Below are 15,048 nucleotides of genomic sequence, written 5' to 3'. Positions count from 1 at the left end.
TCAAAGCGTAATAATAATGTCTCGATTATCCACCGAAACAGATTCCACGGGGTGTATTAGGCAAAATAGTTTTTAAAATAAAAATACGAATGAATCACTGAAAATAAGTGCTGATACAGCAGAAAACTGACCATGATCTCAAGTGGATTTTTTTTTTCTGTCAAACTGCTCTCTCTAAATATATCCCCTTTGCGCTGTCCAACACTCTACAACGAAACTATGACCACCCCCTCTCTCAAAATAATCTATACCTCCCAGTTGATTTATCATATTTTTTTATTTTGTATTGAAAATATCTTGCCTTAGGGATATTGCAAAAAATATGAACTGTACCGTTTCTTAGTCACCACGCAAAGAATACTTCCACATTGTTTTATTTTTTTAAAATAATTTGATTTAAATTTATTTATTTTTTTTAAAAATCGCACTACACAACTGCTGATGGGTATCTGAGTCATCTTATCTTTGAAAATAAAAGAAATAGCTTTTTTCGGCATTGGTGACGAATGGCAACAGAGCTTGACATCCATTTAGTCGACAATCGGATCGGAGGCTACTATAGGGTTGGCTTGTTGGTTTGTTGTTTTACGCAGCACTCAGCAATATTCCAGCTATATGACGGCGGTCTGTAAATATTCGAGTCTGGACCAGACAATCCAGTGATTAATATCATGAACATCGATCCATGCAATTGGGAACGATGACATGCATCAACCAAGTCAGCGAGCCTGAGCGCCCGATCCCGTTAGTCGCCTCTTGGTGAAGACCCCTTCTACCCCGGATCGTCACGGGTCAGGGTCGTTTTTGGCCCTTTGGATTTTCCTCATTACTAGGCTGAAAACCAGTCGCCGAAACCTTGCAACGTAAGGTCCAAAACTCAGCTGTGTATCAAATACATCCCCATCGAATAACCATTCGTTGTTTGTTTCATTTCTCGCCACCTTAAAACATGGTGTATACCTTCTTGTGTGTATGTAATAAAGTTAACGAAGAACATGCCATGCATTGCCAAGGAATCTGAAGTTCCCGAGGAAGGAAAATTAAGAAAAGAATCGATTTGTAAAAAAATGGGAATTTCTTTGTAGTTTCACAGTAGTATTGGAAGCTTTGAAGCAATACTAGTGAGTGAGTGAGTATGGTTTTCAGCCACTAGTAGCAATATTCTAGCAATATCATGGCGGGGGACACTTGAAATTGGTTTCACACATTGTACCCATGTTGGGATTCGAACCCAAGCCTTCGTCGTGACGAGCGAACGTTTTAACCACTAGGCTTCACCACCGCCCCTGAAGTAGACTAACATTTAGTCTCTGAAATCTTATATTACACAATATCCTTCTTGACTCTAAAAATAAAAATAAAAATCCCTCTGCTGATTTCAGAATAGAGCTAGCTTGAGCTGGCTGGTCGCCGCGAATAGCTGCAAAATTGCTGATGCGGCGTTAAGCAATATTCACTCACTCACTGAGCTGGCCGGACTTGCTTTTGTATGCGTTTCTAGATTATTATTTTTCCATAAAATAAATATATTCCGCGGTCATGGTGCAGGACTACCCTTGAAGCAATACTACAAGATAACCGACATGTAAAAATATTTTTCTCCGCATAGGTAATCTTATCAGTGAAATGACAAGTCTTCTTGGAAAACCTAAGCCACGAGGACACTTCTAATTTGTTTCTCAAGAACAACGTAATATAAGGGCACTTTTTTATTTGTTTGTTGCTTAACGCTGCCCTCAGAAATATTCCAGCGAAATGACGGAAGTCTGTAAATAATCGAGTCGAGACCAGACAATCCAGTGATTGATATCATGAGCATCGATCCACACACCTGGGATACGATGACATGCATCAACCAAGTCAGCGAGCCTGACCACCCGATCCCGTTAGTCGCCTCTTGGTGAAGACCTCTTTTACCCCGGATCTTCACGTGTCCGGGTCGTTTTTGGCCCTCTCCGATGACGATTTCATTGGGAGGGGAGCCGTCCGGTTGAACGAGCTTATTTGTTAACGCCGACGATTTCATTGGGAGCGGAGGGTGTGGAGGTGGGGTGGAGTGGGGGGTGGAGGATGGGTGGGGAAGGAAAGGGTAGAGTCGTCCAAATGACGATTTTATTGGGAGGAGAGCCGTTCGGTTGAACGAGCTTATTTGTTAACGCCGACGATTTCATTGGGAGCGGAGGGTGTGGAGGTGGGGTGGGGTGGGGGGTGGGGGGTGGGTGGGGAAGGAAGGGGTAGAGTCGTCCAGATGACGATTTTATTGGGAGGACAGCCGTTCGGATGAACGTGGTGCTTCGTAAATGCGGAAGATTTCATTTGAAGGAGAGCCGTCCGGATGAACGAGGTGATTCGTTAATGCGGACGATTTTATGGGGAGGAGAGCCGTCCGGATAAACGAGGTGATTCGTTTTTGCGGACTATTTCATTGGTTGGGTAGAGTTGTCCGGATGGACGAAGTTTCACTTTATACGGACAAAGCTCATCGCTGCAGTCCAAATACACTGTATCCCGTATGTGACACTGTGTCTTTAGCTATTCACCTCTAGATGACGAAGTCATCTGTTCAGTCCCAGACTATGAGAAGTAACTGGTGTTCGAGGTCAAAGATGAGGCATATATATATGAGGCTCTTACTGCACAGCGTCATTCACTCCAAGCAACTCCACACCATGTGGCGGCCTCAGAGACTTGGCTTGCATGAAGCTGTGATAGCGGCACTGGCGTTACAGGCCTGGGTGCACGGGTTTGGTGTCCATGGTAACGGCACCAGGCGTGTTTTCGTAAAGCGTGACCAGGACTCATCCCAGTGTCATCTCAAAGGCGAACACAGGTAAGTCTCACCAGTAAACAGAAGTACGTGACACAGGTATGTCACGCAGGTACGTCACGCAGGTACGTCACGCAGGTACGTCCCGTCCTTACCATCCCAGGGATGACACGGCCTATTATCCTCGATTATCAAGCGTTTAGAAAGTATCACCATCTGTTGAAAGACAATATGGCTTGTAGACATGTTTTATGAAATAAAATCTGTTGTCATGTGCCACACAATAACAACAAACAACTTGTGACCAATAATCAGTAAGGTCACCTATCAAAATGAGAGTAACTGACCAAAACCGAAACTTAAAAAAATCACAAAAACTAATTCATTGTTAAAAAACAAAAAAACAACTCTCAATAGCGCGTATGTAATCTACATGATGCGATGACATTCTGGAGTGTCTGGATGGTTCACCACTCTTCAGTAAGCGCATTGTCGAGTTCCCGTAGACTCGCCGCAAGGCGTCATGAGAAGGCGATAGGGTTGAGGTCTGGTGACCGGGCTGGCCGCTCCATGCGGACATTTGTCATCAAGTAGGCATCGACGACACTGGGGTGACGAGGTCGTGCGTTATCGTCCATGAGGAGGAAGTTCGGTCCGATTGCACCAGCATACGGCCTAACGTACACACCCAGAATGTTATCCCTGTAGCACACACCTGCCATCGTGGCCATCTGTAGGCCACGGAGATCGGTTCTTCCAGCTCTACTAATCCCACCCCAAATCCGGATTGAGCTCCGTCCACGGAGGTCATGTTGGGCTTCGTTGGAATCCAGAAATATTTCTCCTCGGCACGACCATCGGGCACGACGATCTGTGAAGTCTAGACAGTATCTCGATTCATCAGTGAAAAGTACTGGAGGCCAGCCTTGGTCTGCCAATGGACGTGACCATCAGCCCAATTCAAACGGGCCTGCCTGTAAGGTCGGGTCAGTGAGATGCAAATGCATGCCCTTCGCGAGCGGAGACCACTCTAACGGAGACAATTACACACTCACCGAGTAGAAACGTTAACGCCACTGGCGTTCTGCAGGTCATTTCTGAGTGTGGTGGCAGTCACAAAGTGATGCCGTCTTGCTGCAATCAAAGCTTTGTGGTGGAACGCTTTCGACCACCTGAATGTTGCTGAGTAGCTGATCCAAATGTGAGGTGTCGATTCCATGCCATGCTGGTAACTGACCGGATTCTGTCAAGATACATTCAACACGCGGTTTGACGCACCTTCTGTACATCGTGCCCATGACTGCATGCATCCGTCCGTTCATCATGAAACTAAGGTCCTGCAGGGGTTACCCAATCGTTGTGTTCCGGGATATTTCAATCTTTATTTGTTGCATGTTATTTTATATATAATCCAAATATGATTCTTCGAAAACTAAGCATATCTCCATTCTGTTGTGACATTTTTATGAACCCCGAGTAGTCCAGACATAACAGGTGCAAATAAGTTATACAACACAACAGGTGCAAATAAGTTATACAACACAACAGGTGCAAATAAGTTATACAACATAACAGGTGCAAAGGTATCATGGCACAAAACGTTCCAGATTTACCCTTGACCCATTTGCTGCCATAGCGACAAGAGAACTTAGTGATAAGAGATATAGAGATAGTGACGTCACTTCGGCCACATTCTTCTCAAAAGTGATGAGAACTAGTCGGACTAGTACAAGCAGCCACACACACACACACACACACACACACGTACACGTACATGCACGTCACTATATAAGTGCAATAATCTTGGACGCGACGTTAAACCCAATTTCACCTCACCCCATTAAAATTTGAAACAAAAATATAACGAGGCAGGCACAGCTCGGTTGATCTCTTAATTCGTTAATACAATCTCAGTCGTGAAATTCAAGCAGGGGTAACAGTTTATCTTATAATTACTCCTTGTCGGAATGTTGAGATGTGATCTGTTTACATGATCTTGACAAAATTCTACGTATCCCGCCTGTTGTCAATGACAATGACGAGTCAATGACAGTCACGTGACACAGCACAAGTTAATCTCAGCTCATTCGAACAGCTGTTTTCCATCAATTTTCAATTTGTTTTAATTATTTAACTATGGCACATTAAAACATGTCGGCAAGCTAAAGTCGGTGTAGCAATATTACGGAGGTTATATGTGACTTTATGCGTCTGTCCGACTCGTGGTATTAAACTAACGCGGGCCGCATAAACTACATAAATATTATATTTCTACAATTCATTTTGCTTTGTATGATGCCGTGAAACATATTGATTACCAATAAAGAGACTGATACTCAGGGTTTTAAGTGACGGGTCGATGCCCGATAAATATTTCATTTGCTTTTTTAGCCAAATCTATCTGATGTACATAACGTTGCCTGCCTCCGAGATATGAGAATAAATGGGAAAAACGAATCCGAGTCAAATGTAGAATGATTTGGCAAGTCTAGATTCTGTCTGCTCTTGTCTGAAATTAAGCACAGTGATGGTCTCCATTTGATTTGATTTAGGCTGTGAAAAACAACGACTACGAGTCGTTTATGTCTTACAACTGACCCATATTCCAATGAGGTTTAAAGAGCTCTCGCCAAATATATGGGAGACTAACACTAAAACGATTGAAATTTCCCTTTTTTTGAAGGAGTGATTGTTACCCAGAGACAGGCGTCACAGAGGCTGCCTGTTTGTCACGTGGTTGCTGCTGGCAGACTACCAACGTGAAGGGCGCCCCCTACTGTTTCTACCCGCCAGGGGAAGACTACTCTGTACAGAAAGTAATAAACAATGGCATGTCCGTGCTGTTGACAAGAAGCCAACATACCCATTGGCCTAATGACGTCATGGACCTACAGGCTGACGTGGTCGAGGAGACAAACAGTAGACTCCGATTTAAAGTACTTTTGTAAATGCGATATCTGCCCACAATTTTCAAATACTAATTATATATTTTTCGCGGTGGTCTGTCAACACAATCTTTGCACTGAGTTGCGTCCCTTTGCCGTGCCATGATCAAAGCTGAAGGTCGTTGGTTCGTAGCAACGCCCATAAAAATGATCCTTGGTTTGTTGGCACCAGACTCGTGCTCATATTTGCACCAAAATGGTAAATAAATGGTAACACTCAAACCCACTCAGCAACTCACCCACTCATGGTAGACCCTTTTAATATCCGGGGTAGGATAGGTCTTCAGCAACCCATGCTTGCTGTAAAAGGCGACGATGCTTGTCGTGAGAAGCGACTAATGGGACCGGGTGGTCAGGCTCGCTGTCTTGGTTGATGCATGTCATCGATCCCAATTGCTTGGGTCGATGCTCATGATATCAATCACTGGATTGTCTGGTCTGATTATGTACAGACCGCCGTCATATAACTGGAATATTGCTGAGTGCGGCGTTAAACAACAAACAAAACAAACAAAAAACACTCGTGGTAATAATCCTCGATCTGTCAGTTTCGATCGCATAGTAAAATGATTGCCCGTCACAGAACTGAAATATTGTTCAAAATGACGAAAATAAACCCAAACTATTTCGTCGGATTCCACATCATCGGATCCCGACGACGTGGGACGTTGATCATAGTCATATGGTCCAGACTATTAAGTCTCAGGCTACTGTAAAAAATCTGGAATGTTGCCGAGTACGGCGTTAAGCAGCATAGAACTCACACCCGACGTGACACATTTACTCTTTTCAGATATACGACCCAAACAACAAGCGCTATGAAGTTCCTCTACCGCTCAACAAGGCATCCGGTTCTTCTCAACAAACTGCTTACTCCTTCACCATCGACCACAACCCCTTCGGCCTCACCGTCACCAGGAAGTCAACAAAGAGTGTTCTGTGAGCCATCGAACTCTGCGAAAGGGATGTCTGTTGAATGTTAGACACCAGGCGGCATACTCTGATCTTCGTCCAAAGCTCTGTTGATTGTTTGACGCCACTCTCGCTCTCAACTGATCGTATTCCAATGTTCTGTTGATTGTTTGACACCACTCTCGCTCTCAACTGATCGTATTCTAATGTTCTGTTGATTGTTTGACGCCACTCTCGCTCTTATCTGATCGTATTCCAATTTTCTGTTGTTTGTTTGACGCCACTCTCGCTCTCATCTGATCGTATTCCAATTTTCTGTTGTTTGTTTGACGCCGCTCTCGCTCTCTTCTGATCGTATTCCAATGTTCTGTTGATTGTTTGACGCCACTCTCGCTCTCAACTGATCGTATTCCAATGTTCTGTTGATTGTTTGACACCACTCTCGCTCTCATCTGATCGTATTCTAATGTTCTGTTGATTGTTTGACGCCACTCTCCCTCACAACTGATCGTATTCCAATGTTCTGTTGATTGTTTGACGCCACTCTCGCTCTTATCGGATTGTATTCCAATGTTCTGTTGATTGTTTGACACCACTCTCGCTCTCAACTGATCGTATTCCAATGTTCTGTTGATTGTTTGACACCACTCTCGCTCTTATCTGATCGTATTCTAATGTTCTGTTGATTATTTGACGCCACTCTCGCTCTCATCTGATCGTATTCTAATGTTCTGTTGATTGTTTGACGCCACTCTCGCTCTTATCTGATCGTATTCCAATGTTCTGTTGATTGTTTGACGTCACTCTCGCTCTCATCTGATCGTATTCCGATGTTGATTGTTTGACGCCACTCTCGCTCTTATCGGATTGTATTCCAATGTTCTGTTGATTGTTTGACACCACTCTCGCTCTCAACTGATCGTATTCCAATGTTCTGTTGATTGTTTGACACCACTCTCGCTCTCATCTGATCGTATTCCTATGTTCTGTTGATTGTTTGACGCCACTCTCGCTCTCATCTGATCGTATTCCAATGTTCTGTTGATTGTTTGACGCCACTCTCGCTCTCAACTGATCGTATTCCTATGTTCTGTTGATTGTTTGACGCCACTGTCGCTTTCATCTGATCGTATTCCGAACGTGTAAACCTGTTCTGTTTAAGGTTTGACGCGAGTCTCGCTCCTCTTATCTTCTCCGACCAGATGCTACAGATCTCAGTGGGGGTGCCAACTACCAACTTGTACGGCATCGGAGAAAACAGGAAGCCTTTCCGGATCCAACTGGAGCAGGGCCCTGGCTATTCCCTCTGGGCTCATGATATCATCCCGGAGGTGAGTGTCCCAGTGAGTCTATGAAGGCTGACGCGGTCACGTCATCCGGATTGCCTAAACGCCCGACCTTGTCAGGGGTAAAACGGGTCAAGGTTATGATTGGCACAGTACTTCATTCACGGGTGAGGTGAGATGGAATAGGACTTACGTCACGATTTAGATTATTTCACTCACATAAAGTGAGTGAGTGAGTGAGTGAGTTGGGTTTAACACCGCCTTTAACAGTATTCCAGTTATATCACGGCGTGTCAGCTTAATGTGAGAGGAAAGCCCGAAGCGATACAGGTCTCAGACGTTTACCACTTCAGTAAAACCCACGAGCACGATATGGTGCTGACAAACCTAGAAACATAATCGGGGCGAATCGGGATTCGAACCCACAATCATAGGTTTCTGGCGCGTCCGAAGGGGTGCAACTCTGCACATGCTAGCCCACTGAGATACCATGTCGGAGGACTCGGATACATATATATTCGGACCCCGAGCAGCAGCTTAATCCCTTTAACGCCGAGCGCCAGACAGGGTGCCAACAAGTACTATCTGTTAATGTCCTTTCGTATGACGCGGCTGTGGATCGAACCACGAAACTTCCGCTCTTCTGAAAGACCCTCTGCCCACAACACCAGGGAGGCGGTCTATTTCATCATCGACGACCATACCTATATTGTATTGATGCCATGCAAACATGAGCAGTCACAAACCAACACTATGCAAAAAGGTCAAGATTGTGGGAGTTCTTCGAGTGTGGTTGCCAAAGTTAAATGTAAAAGACAGATCGTTAAAAACATTATAATATGAAACATTGCAAAAGGCTGAAACAAACTGTCGCGAAACAACTTTACATTCCTCAAGTAAAGCTGCAACTGACTATATGTAAAGTTAAAATGACACATTGTACTCACCCGTGAAGATCAGGGTTCAATCACATTAAAATCAGGTCTAAGTACTTGCTACCGCTAAACAAAGATCTCAGGACATCCCATTACGGGTCAGGTCAGAACGACCTTTCATCCAACCAATCAGGGTGTAGTTTGCCAGATCAGGAAAGTGACAGTCGGAATGTATTTTCTAATCTTGCAACTTAGAAACAATTAACACGCGGTATTCCGAACGACAGTTTCGGGCTTTGCGACTGAATCCATACAAATTAGGCCACATATTAGCTATTCCAGAATGTTCTTTTGTTTAGTTTTCAAAATATGTTTCGAAACGTTGTCGCCAGTTTGAAACTAGTACCGCAAGGCTCCAGAAAGCTGCCTTCTGACTGGCTCATGTCGACTTCTCGTCAGTCATTCCATTGGTCGGTCAAAGTTCACGAAAGGTCGGTCTGACTTGACCCTAATGGGATGTCGTCAGATCATTGTTTATAGCGGTAGCTATGGTTTCAATGAGATTGATCCGGGTCTTCAGCAACTCATGCTTGTCGTGAGTAAGAGGCGACCAACAGAAGGTCAGGCTCCCTGACTTGGGATCTACGGATCGACCCGTTAGAAAACGAAACCTGGTGCCGGTTTTTTGAGACAAGATAGCAGCCCCCATGAAACGGCTACCAATTTTCCTTTTTATTTGGAATCCTCACTCAACAATCACCTTCGAAATTGAAAAAGTATTTGGAGATGTGTGATTTAGGAAGCTGTGGGCTTATAACTGTTCAATATTGTAGCCTGATTATATTCTAAAGATCTGCCAATGTATTTTTTTAATTAACTGAACAAAAAAGGTTTGGGATCAAGAATATATTATGGGATATTTCTATTGTAGCGAAGACTGAGCAGACAATATCATAAAACAAATTCTGGTTAAAGTATCAAACATTAAATTCTTTTTAAAAAAAGTTGTGCATTGCAACCGTTATTCCGGAAATCATGTTATTCCGGAAACCCTGTTATTCCGGAAATCATGTTATTCCGGAAACCCTGTTATTCCGGAAATCATGTTATTCCGGAAACCCTGTTATTCCGGAAATCATGTTATTCGGGAAACCCTGTTATTCCGGAAATCATGTTATTCCGGAAACCCTGTTATTCCGGAAATCATGTTTTTCCGGAAACCCTGTTATTCCGGAAATCATGTTATTCCGGAAACCCTGTTACAATGAAAACCTGGTTATTCAGGAAACCCTGATATTTTGAAACCTGTTTTTTCGGAAACTCTGTCACTTTGGAAACCCAGTTATTCCGGACCATTATTGTTTAGAGTTCAATTATAATATCCTAAGCATTACACCCTATAACACGTCTTCGTTATTTCGGAAAATGTGCTATCTGGGAGATTGTTTCGACGAGAAACGGCACTATCCGGATAAAGGCGGTTTCATTAAATGAAATAGACATGGCGTGGTCCTTGTGTTTTATGCAACACCCCATTTTCTTTCAGATCAACACGAATGTGTACGGCAGCCACCCATTTGTGGTCGGAATAGAACCAAACGGCGACGCATTTGGAATATTTCTCATTAACAGCAATGCTCTACGTAAGTGAGTGAGTGAGATCACATGACATCTTATACTTTAAAGGGGCACTGATCTAAAGCAACTCCCCGTGACTGGTTCTTGCCTTTGTTATTGTTTTCCCCCGTGAGTACCCGGATGATATAGCAGAAACCAAGTCCAAGAGTTCGCGACCTGTGCTGCGCAATTCGTAAGCGCATTTGTCACTTTTATTGATAGTATAAGGGCGTATGGTCACATTGATCAACAAAATGAAATACAGTTTTGGAAATACTAAGGAAATGTAGGTATCTTTGTGGGTAGCATCATTAATGGTGACGGTGTTTTGATAAGTCACTTGCTTGGTAATTGTGGGTAATTTTCGTTTACACTATTTTGACTTGCAACACAAAGAAAATATTTCTCCTGAGCATTGCTTATTATATCGTGTTTATATTTTTTTACATTAAAAATGTGCAAAATTTTCACAGTTCGGTAAGATCGTGAGAATTTCAACTGACGTACGTGTTTGCCATGTGCAGCGGCCAGAAACTGGAAGTACCAGTATCCGGAAGTTTCTTGCCGCTGCACGTGGCAAACACGTACGCCAGTTGATATTCTCACGATCTTACCAAACTGAGAAAGAAATGTATTATTGACTGCACTGTATTTTTAATTTTAAACTCCCGGACGTCTGATGAAACCTCCCGGACGTTTCCGGACGTCTGATGAAACCTCCCGGACGTTTCCGGACGTCTGATGAAACCTCCCGGACGCTCCCACCAGGTGCTCCCCGACGTTGCCCGGACGCTATAGTACCGGACGTTTTACACTCAGTGAACCATTCTGGGGCCACGAATGAACTTTTGAAAACGTCTGTGTTTCAGTATTAGTTATGGAAAAGTATACAGAATATGACACTATAAAAGAACATTATTTTTGTTCCATAAGCAAATTTACATTGTATCGATCAAAGCCTACGTTACGAATACCTCGTCAGTTCGAATAAAATAAAATCGCATTTGCTTCGCAGATTCACCATTTAAAAAGAAAAGGGGTGTATGTAATTTTTTTTCCAGCTATATGTTACTTTGTATAATTAATACAAGAACACAATTATATAGAATACACTTTATTATTTAGTATCATTCTCCCGGACGCTCCCGTGCATTGCCCGGACGCCTCCGGGCGTTATTTAGTAGGACCGGTGTTCGTTTCTCAACTGATCACTTAGATTGTTTCAGGTGTTTCACAAAGGTATCATGTCTCAAAGGTCGGCTGAGAAAGCCCACGTGACAAATATTATCATAACGTCCTCGGTTCCCAAAAAAATCCATTGAGTTAGATAACAATGAGCAATCAATCAATATATTATCGCCTTAACCCTTTGAACAAAGTATGTTGTTATTTACATCGGCACTTCACGCAATGATATGAGTGTATTCACTTTGTTTTAGTAAACCTAGACATGTAAACACTCACTTTTGACATATCCACTTTGCAAGATAACAGTGATTAATCAATCAATGTATTTTCTGTTAATCCTTTGATGACTAGGAACGATCCGTTGATTTACAAAAAAGTAAATCAACTGATCATTCATCTCTTACTGAGCTGCCACGTGCATTTTACATAACACACATTTCACCTCACTTTAAACCTGGATTTAGATTGAATAATTACCCCAGACACAATAAATGCCAAATGGGAACCTTTGTCAGGTATTCTGAGCGGTGCTACCACTAATCATACCTGTAATAAATTCATTAACTGAGCATCAAGTGAATGACGACAAATGCACACAAGTGTAGGGCTATACGAGAAAACGTGGATGACAAGAGAGTAGTAATCGTATTATCGACGTAATCCGAAATCCGAAAATGCTTCACTGCATGGATACTCTTTTATTATTAAACTATAACAATAATATAACTATTTCCAAATGACGACATCCGATGAGCTTCTTTCTATCTGTTTGTTTAGGCTGAAGAAATTAATTAACATGCGCCCTTTGTCGAAATCTTTATAGATCACAGTTAACCAATCAGTGTTCAAAAATGAGTAAAACAATTATTGCCTCCAAGTTTATTCAGCTGGCCTTGCAGACGGTAGCCCAGTCTCTTGTCACGCTCAGTTTCGTTGCGTATCATCCGGGTACTCACGGGGATAAAAACAATAACAAAGGCAACCACCAGTCCCGGGGAATTGCTTTAGATCAGTGCCCCTTTAACAGGATAACATGACTCGATACTAGGGCGATGTATGGATGCTTTAACTTGATACCTGCCTGATACCTTGGTACTTTAATTTGATACCTGGCTGACATCTGGATACTTTAAATTGATACTTGACTGAAATATTGAAACATGGGGACTTAAGTTTGATACCTGACTGAAATCTTGCTACTTCAATTTGATACCTGACTGAAATCTTGCTACTTCAATTTGATACCTAACTGAAATCTTGCTACTTCAATTTGATACCTAACTGAAATCTTGCTACTTCAATTTGATACCTAACTGAAATTATGGTACTTCAATTTGATACCTGACTGAAATCTTGCTACTTCAATTTGATACCTAACTGAAATCTTGCTACTTCAATTTGATACCTAACTGAAATTATGGTACTTCAATTTGATACCTGACTGAAATCTTGCTACTTCAATTTGATACCTGACTGAAATCTTGGTACTTCAATTTAATTACTGACTGAAATCTTGGTACTTTAATTTGATACCGTGGTTATATCTGGGTACTTAAATGTGAAGTTTGGGTATTACAAATGCTATTTTTTCTTATCACTTGCGAACAGGTATCGACGTTATTCCAACCAGTCCCGTGACAATTCGCTACCGCGCTCTTGGGGGAATACTGGACTTCTACGTTTTCACTGGCCCTACGCCGGATGACGTCATCGATCAGTACTGGACTTTGATTGGACAGCCACCACTTCCGCCATACTGGTCGCTAGGATACCATCTGAGTAGGTGGGGATATGGCGGAACAAGCGGGATGAACGCAACCATACAAAGGATGAGGAACAAACAGATGCCATTTGTAGGTTGAGGTCACAATGCATCATTTTCCGAACGTAGAGCATCCTTTTTTAAATCTGAATTACGTTTGCAAGGCGTGTGATTGACGGTACAGCTTGTGGTATAATTTTGGAAACAATCAATACAGTGTCAATACGTGAGAAGCAGTTTTTCATGTTTTGTGGAAACGCTGAGCATGGACACATTATCATTAAAAGCAGATGTTAGTTCTCGTTGCCGCTAAACATACATGTGAGGACATCTCATTTCGGACACGTCAGAAAGACCTTTTGCGAACTTTGACTGACCAATGAAACGACTAACATGAAGTCGACGTTAGCCAATCAGAAAGCAGCTTTATCGAGCTTTACGCCACTAGTTTCAAACTGGCGACTTCCATTCTTGATTACGCTTTGAAAAATATTGATTCAAAATTTGAAAACTGTAGAACTGAAAAGTCTGGAATGTCTAATAGATGGCAGTACTTCTCACTGGCTGTAGAGGTGAGGTGAGGTGAGGTGAGGTGAGGTGAGGTGAGGTGAGGTGAGGTGATTTTTACCCCATAATACACGGAAAGAAATGGCACAAGTCAAAATGGGGAAGTGCATCTGACTTTGGTCACGTGAGTGAGACTCGGATCCGACCAGTCCTTATTTTAGCCCCTGAATGCCGAATGCCAGGCACGGTAACAACAAGTACCATCGTTTAAAGTCTTTTGGTATGACGTGGGCGGGCACGGGCTACGGAATATATCTTCCGTTTCAAATATTTGTCCTATTGAAGCAAAAGATAGACGATGATTTGGACGGAATCAGTCGTACAGTCTTTAACTGACGTTCAGAATACATTTTCGAGGTTGCGTGATTAGAAAATACACTCTGACTATCACACCGGAAATGGGCTTCATATTGTGAATCGAACACTGTCCCGGAGTTCGACTTTTACCACAATACTTTTGAAAATTAATGCTAAAGCTCAAACACATTTTTATTTAATGTCTTTTGCGTACATTTTTCTCCCTCCACTTTGGCGTTTCAAGTCCTAAAACGTGAAAGTCTTCAAAAGAAAAGTGACAGAAGGGTCCCGTATTTTCCATCATCCCGTGTACGTTTACAAATACATTTCTATGTCATGATTTACAATGTCTTGTATATAAAACCATATTGTGTTTAAAAGGACACCATCTGGAACGACATCGACTACATGGTCAAAGAGATGGACTGGACCTACGACCAAACGGTGTATGGTCAGCTGCCGGACCTTGTTAAGGATATACATAGTCATGGGGAGAAATACGTCATGATATTGGTGAGTGTTAAATATCCCGTATTATCTGACTATTGTCTATTGTATGTTACACTTTATTCATCTGGGTAGGTGTTAAATATCCCATATTATCTGACTATTACCATGGTATGTTACACTTTATTCATCTGGGTAGGTGTTAAATATCCCATATTATCTGACTATTACCATGGTATGTTACACTTTATTCATCTGCGTAGGTGTTAAATATCCCGTATTATCTGACTATTGTCTATGGTATGTTACACTTTATTCATCTGGGTAGGTGTTAAATATCCCATGTTATCTGACTATTGTCTATTGTATGTTACACTTTATTCAT

General features: G+C 42.4%; 1 protein-coding gene across 1 annotated transcript in view; it reads left to right on the top strand.

The window, feature by feature from the left end:
* Positions 1-2,546: 2,546 nt before the first annotated feature.
* The window catches only part of LOC139458394 (lysosomal alpha-glucosidase-like), a 43,382-nt gene continuing 30,880 nt past the window's right edge, over positions 2,547-15,048 (top strand). The window contains exons 1-7 of the mRNA XM_071239811.1: positions 2,547-2,830; positions 5,451-5,703; positions 6,506-6,651; positions 7,787-7,955; positions 10,332-10,428; positions 13,199-13,443; positions 14,598-14,729. Of these exons, the coding sequence (XP_071095912.1) occupies positions 2,547-2,830; positions 5,451-5,703; positions 6,506-6,651; positions 7,787-7,955; positions 10,332-10,428; positions 13,199-13,443; positions 14,598-14,729 (1,326 nt within the window). The remainder of the gene's footprint in view (positions 2,831-5,450; positions 5,704-6,505; positions 6,652-7,786; positions 7,956-10,331; positions 10,429-13,198; positions 13,444-14,597; positions 14,730-15,048) is intronic.

This window comes from Haliotis cracherodii, unplaced genomic scaffold, assembly GCF_022045235.1.
Source record: "Haliotis cracherodii isolate W230 unplaced genomic scaffold, xgHalCrac1.p SCAF_12, whole genome shotgun sequence".
Classification (NCBI taxonomy): domain Eukaryota; kingdom Metazoa; phylum Mollusca; class Gastropoda; order Lepetellida; family Haliotidae; genus Haliotis; species Haliotis cracherodii.
Note: the sequence above shows the minus strand (reverse complement) of the source record. Positions and strands in the feature narration are given on the sequence as shown.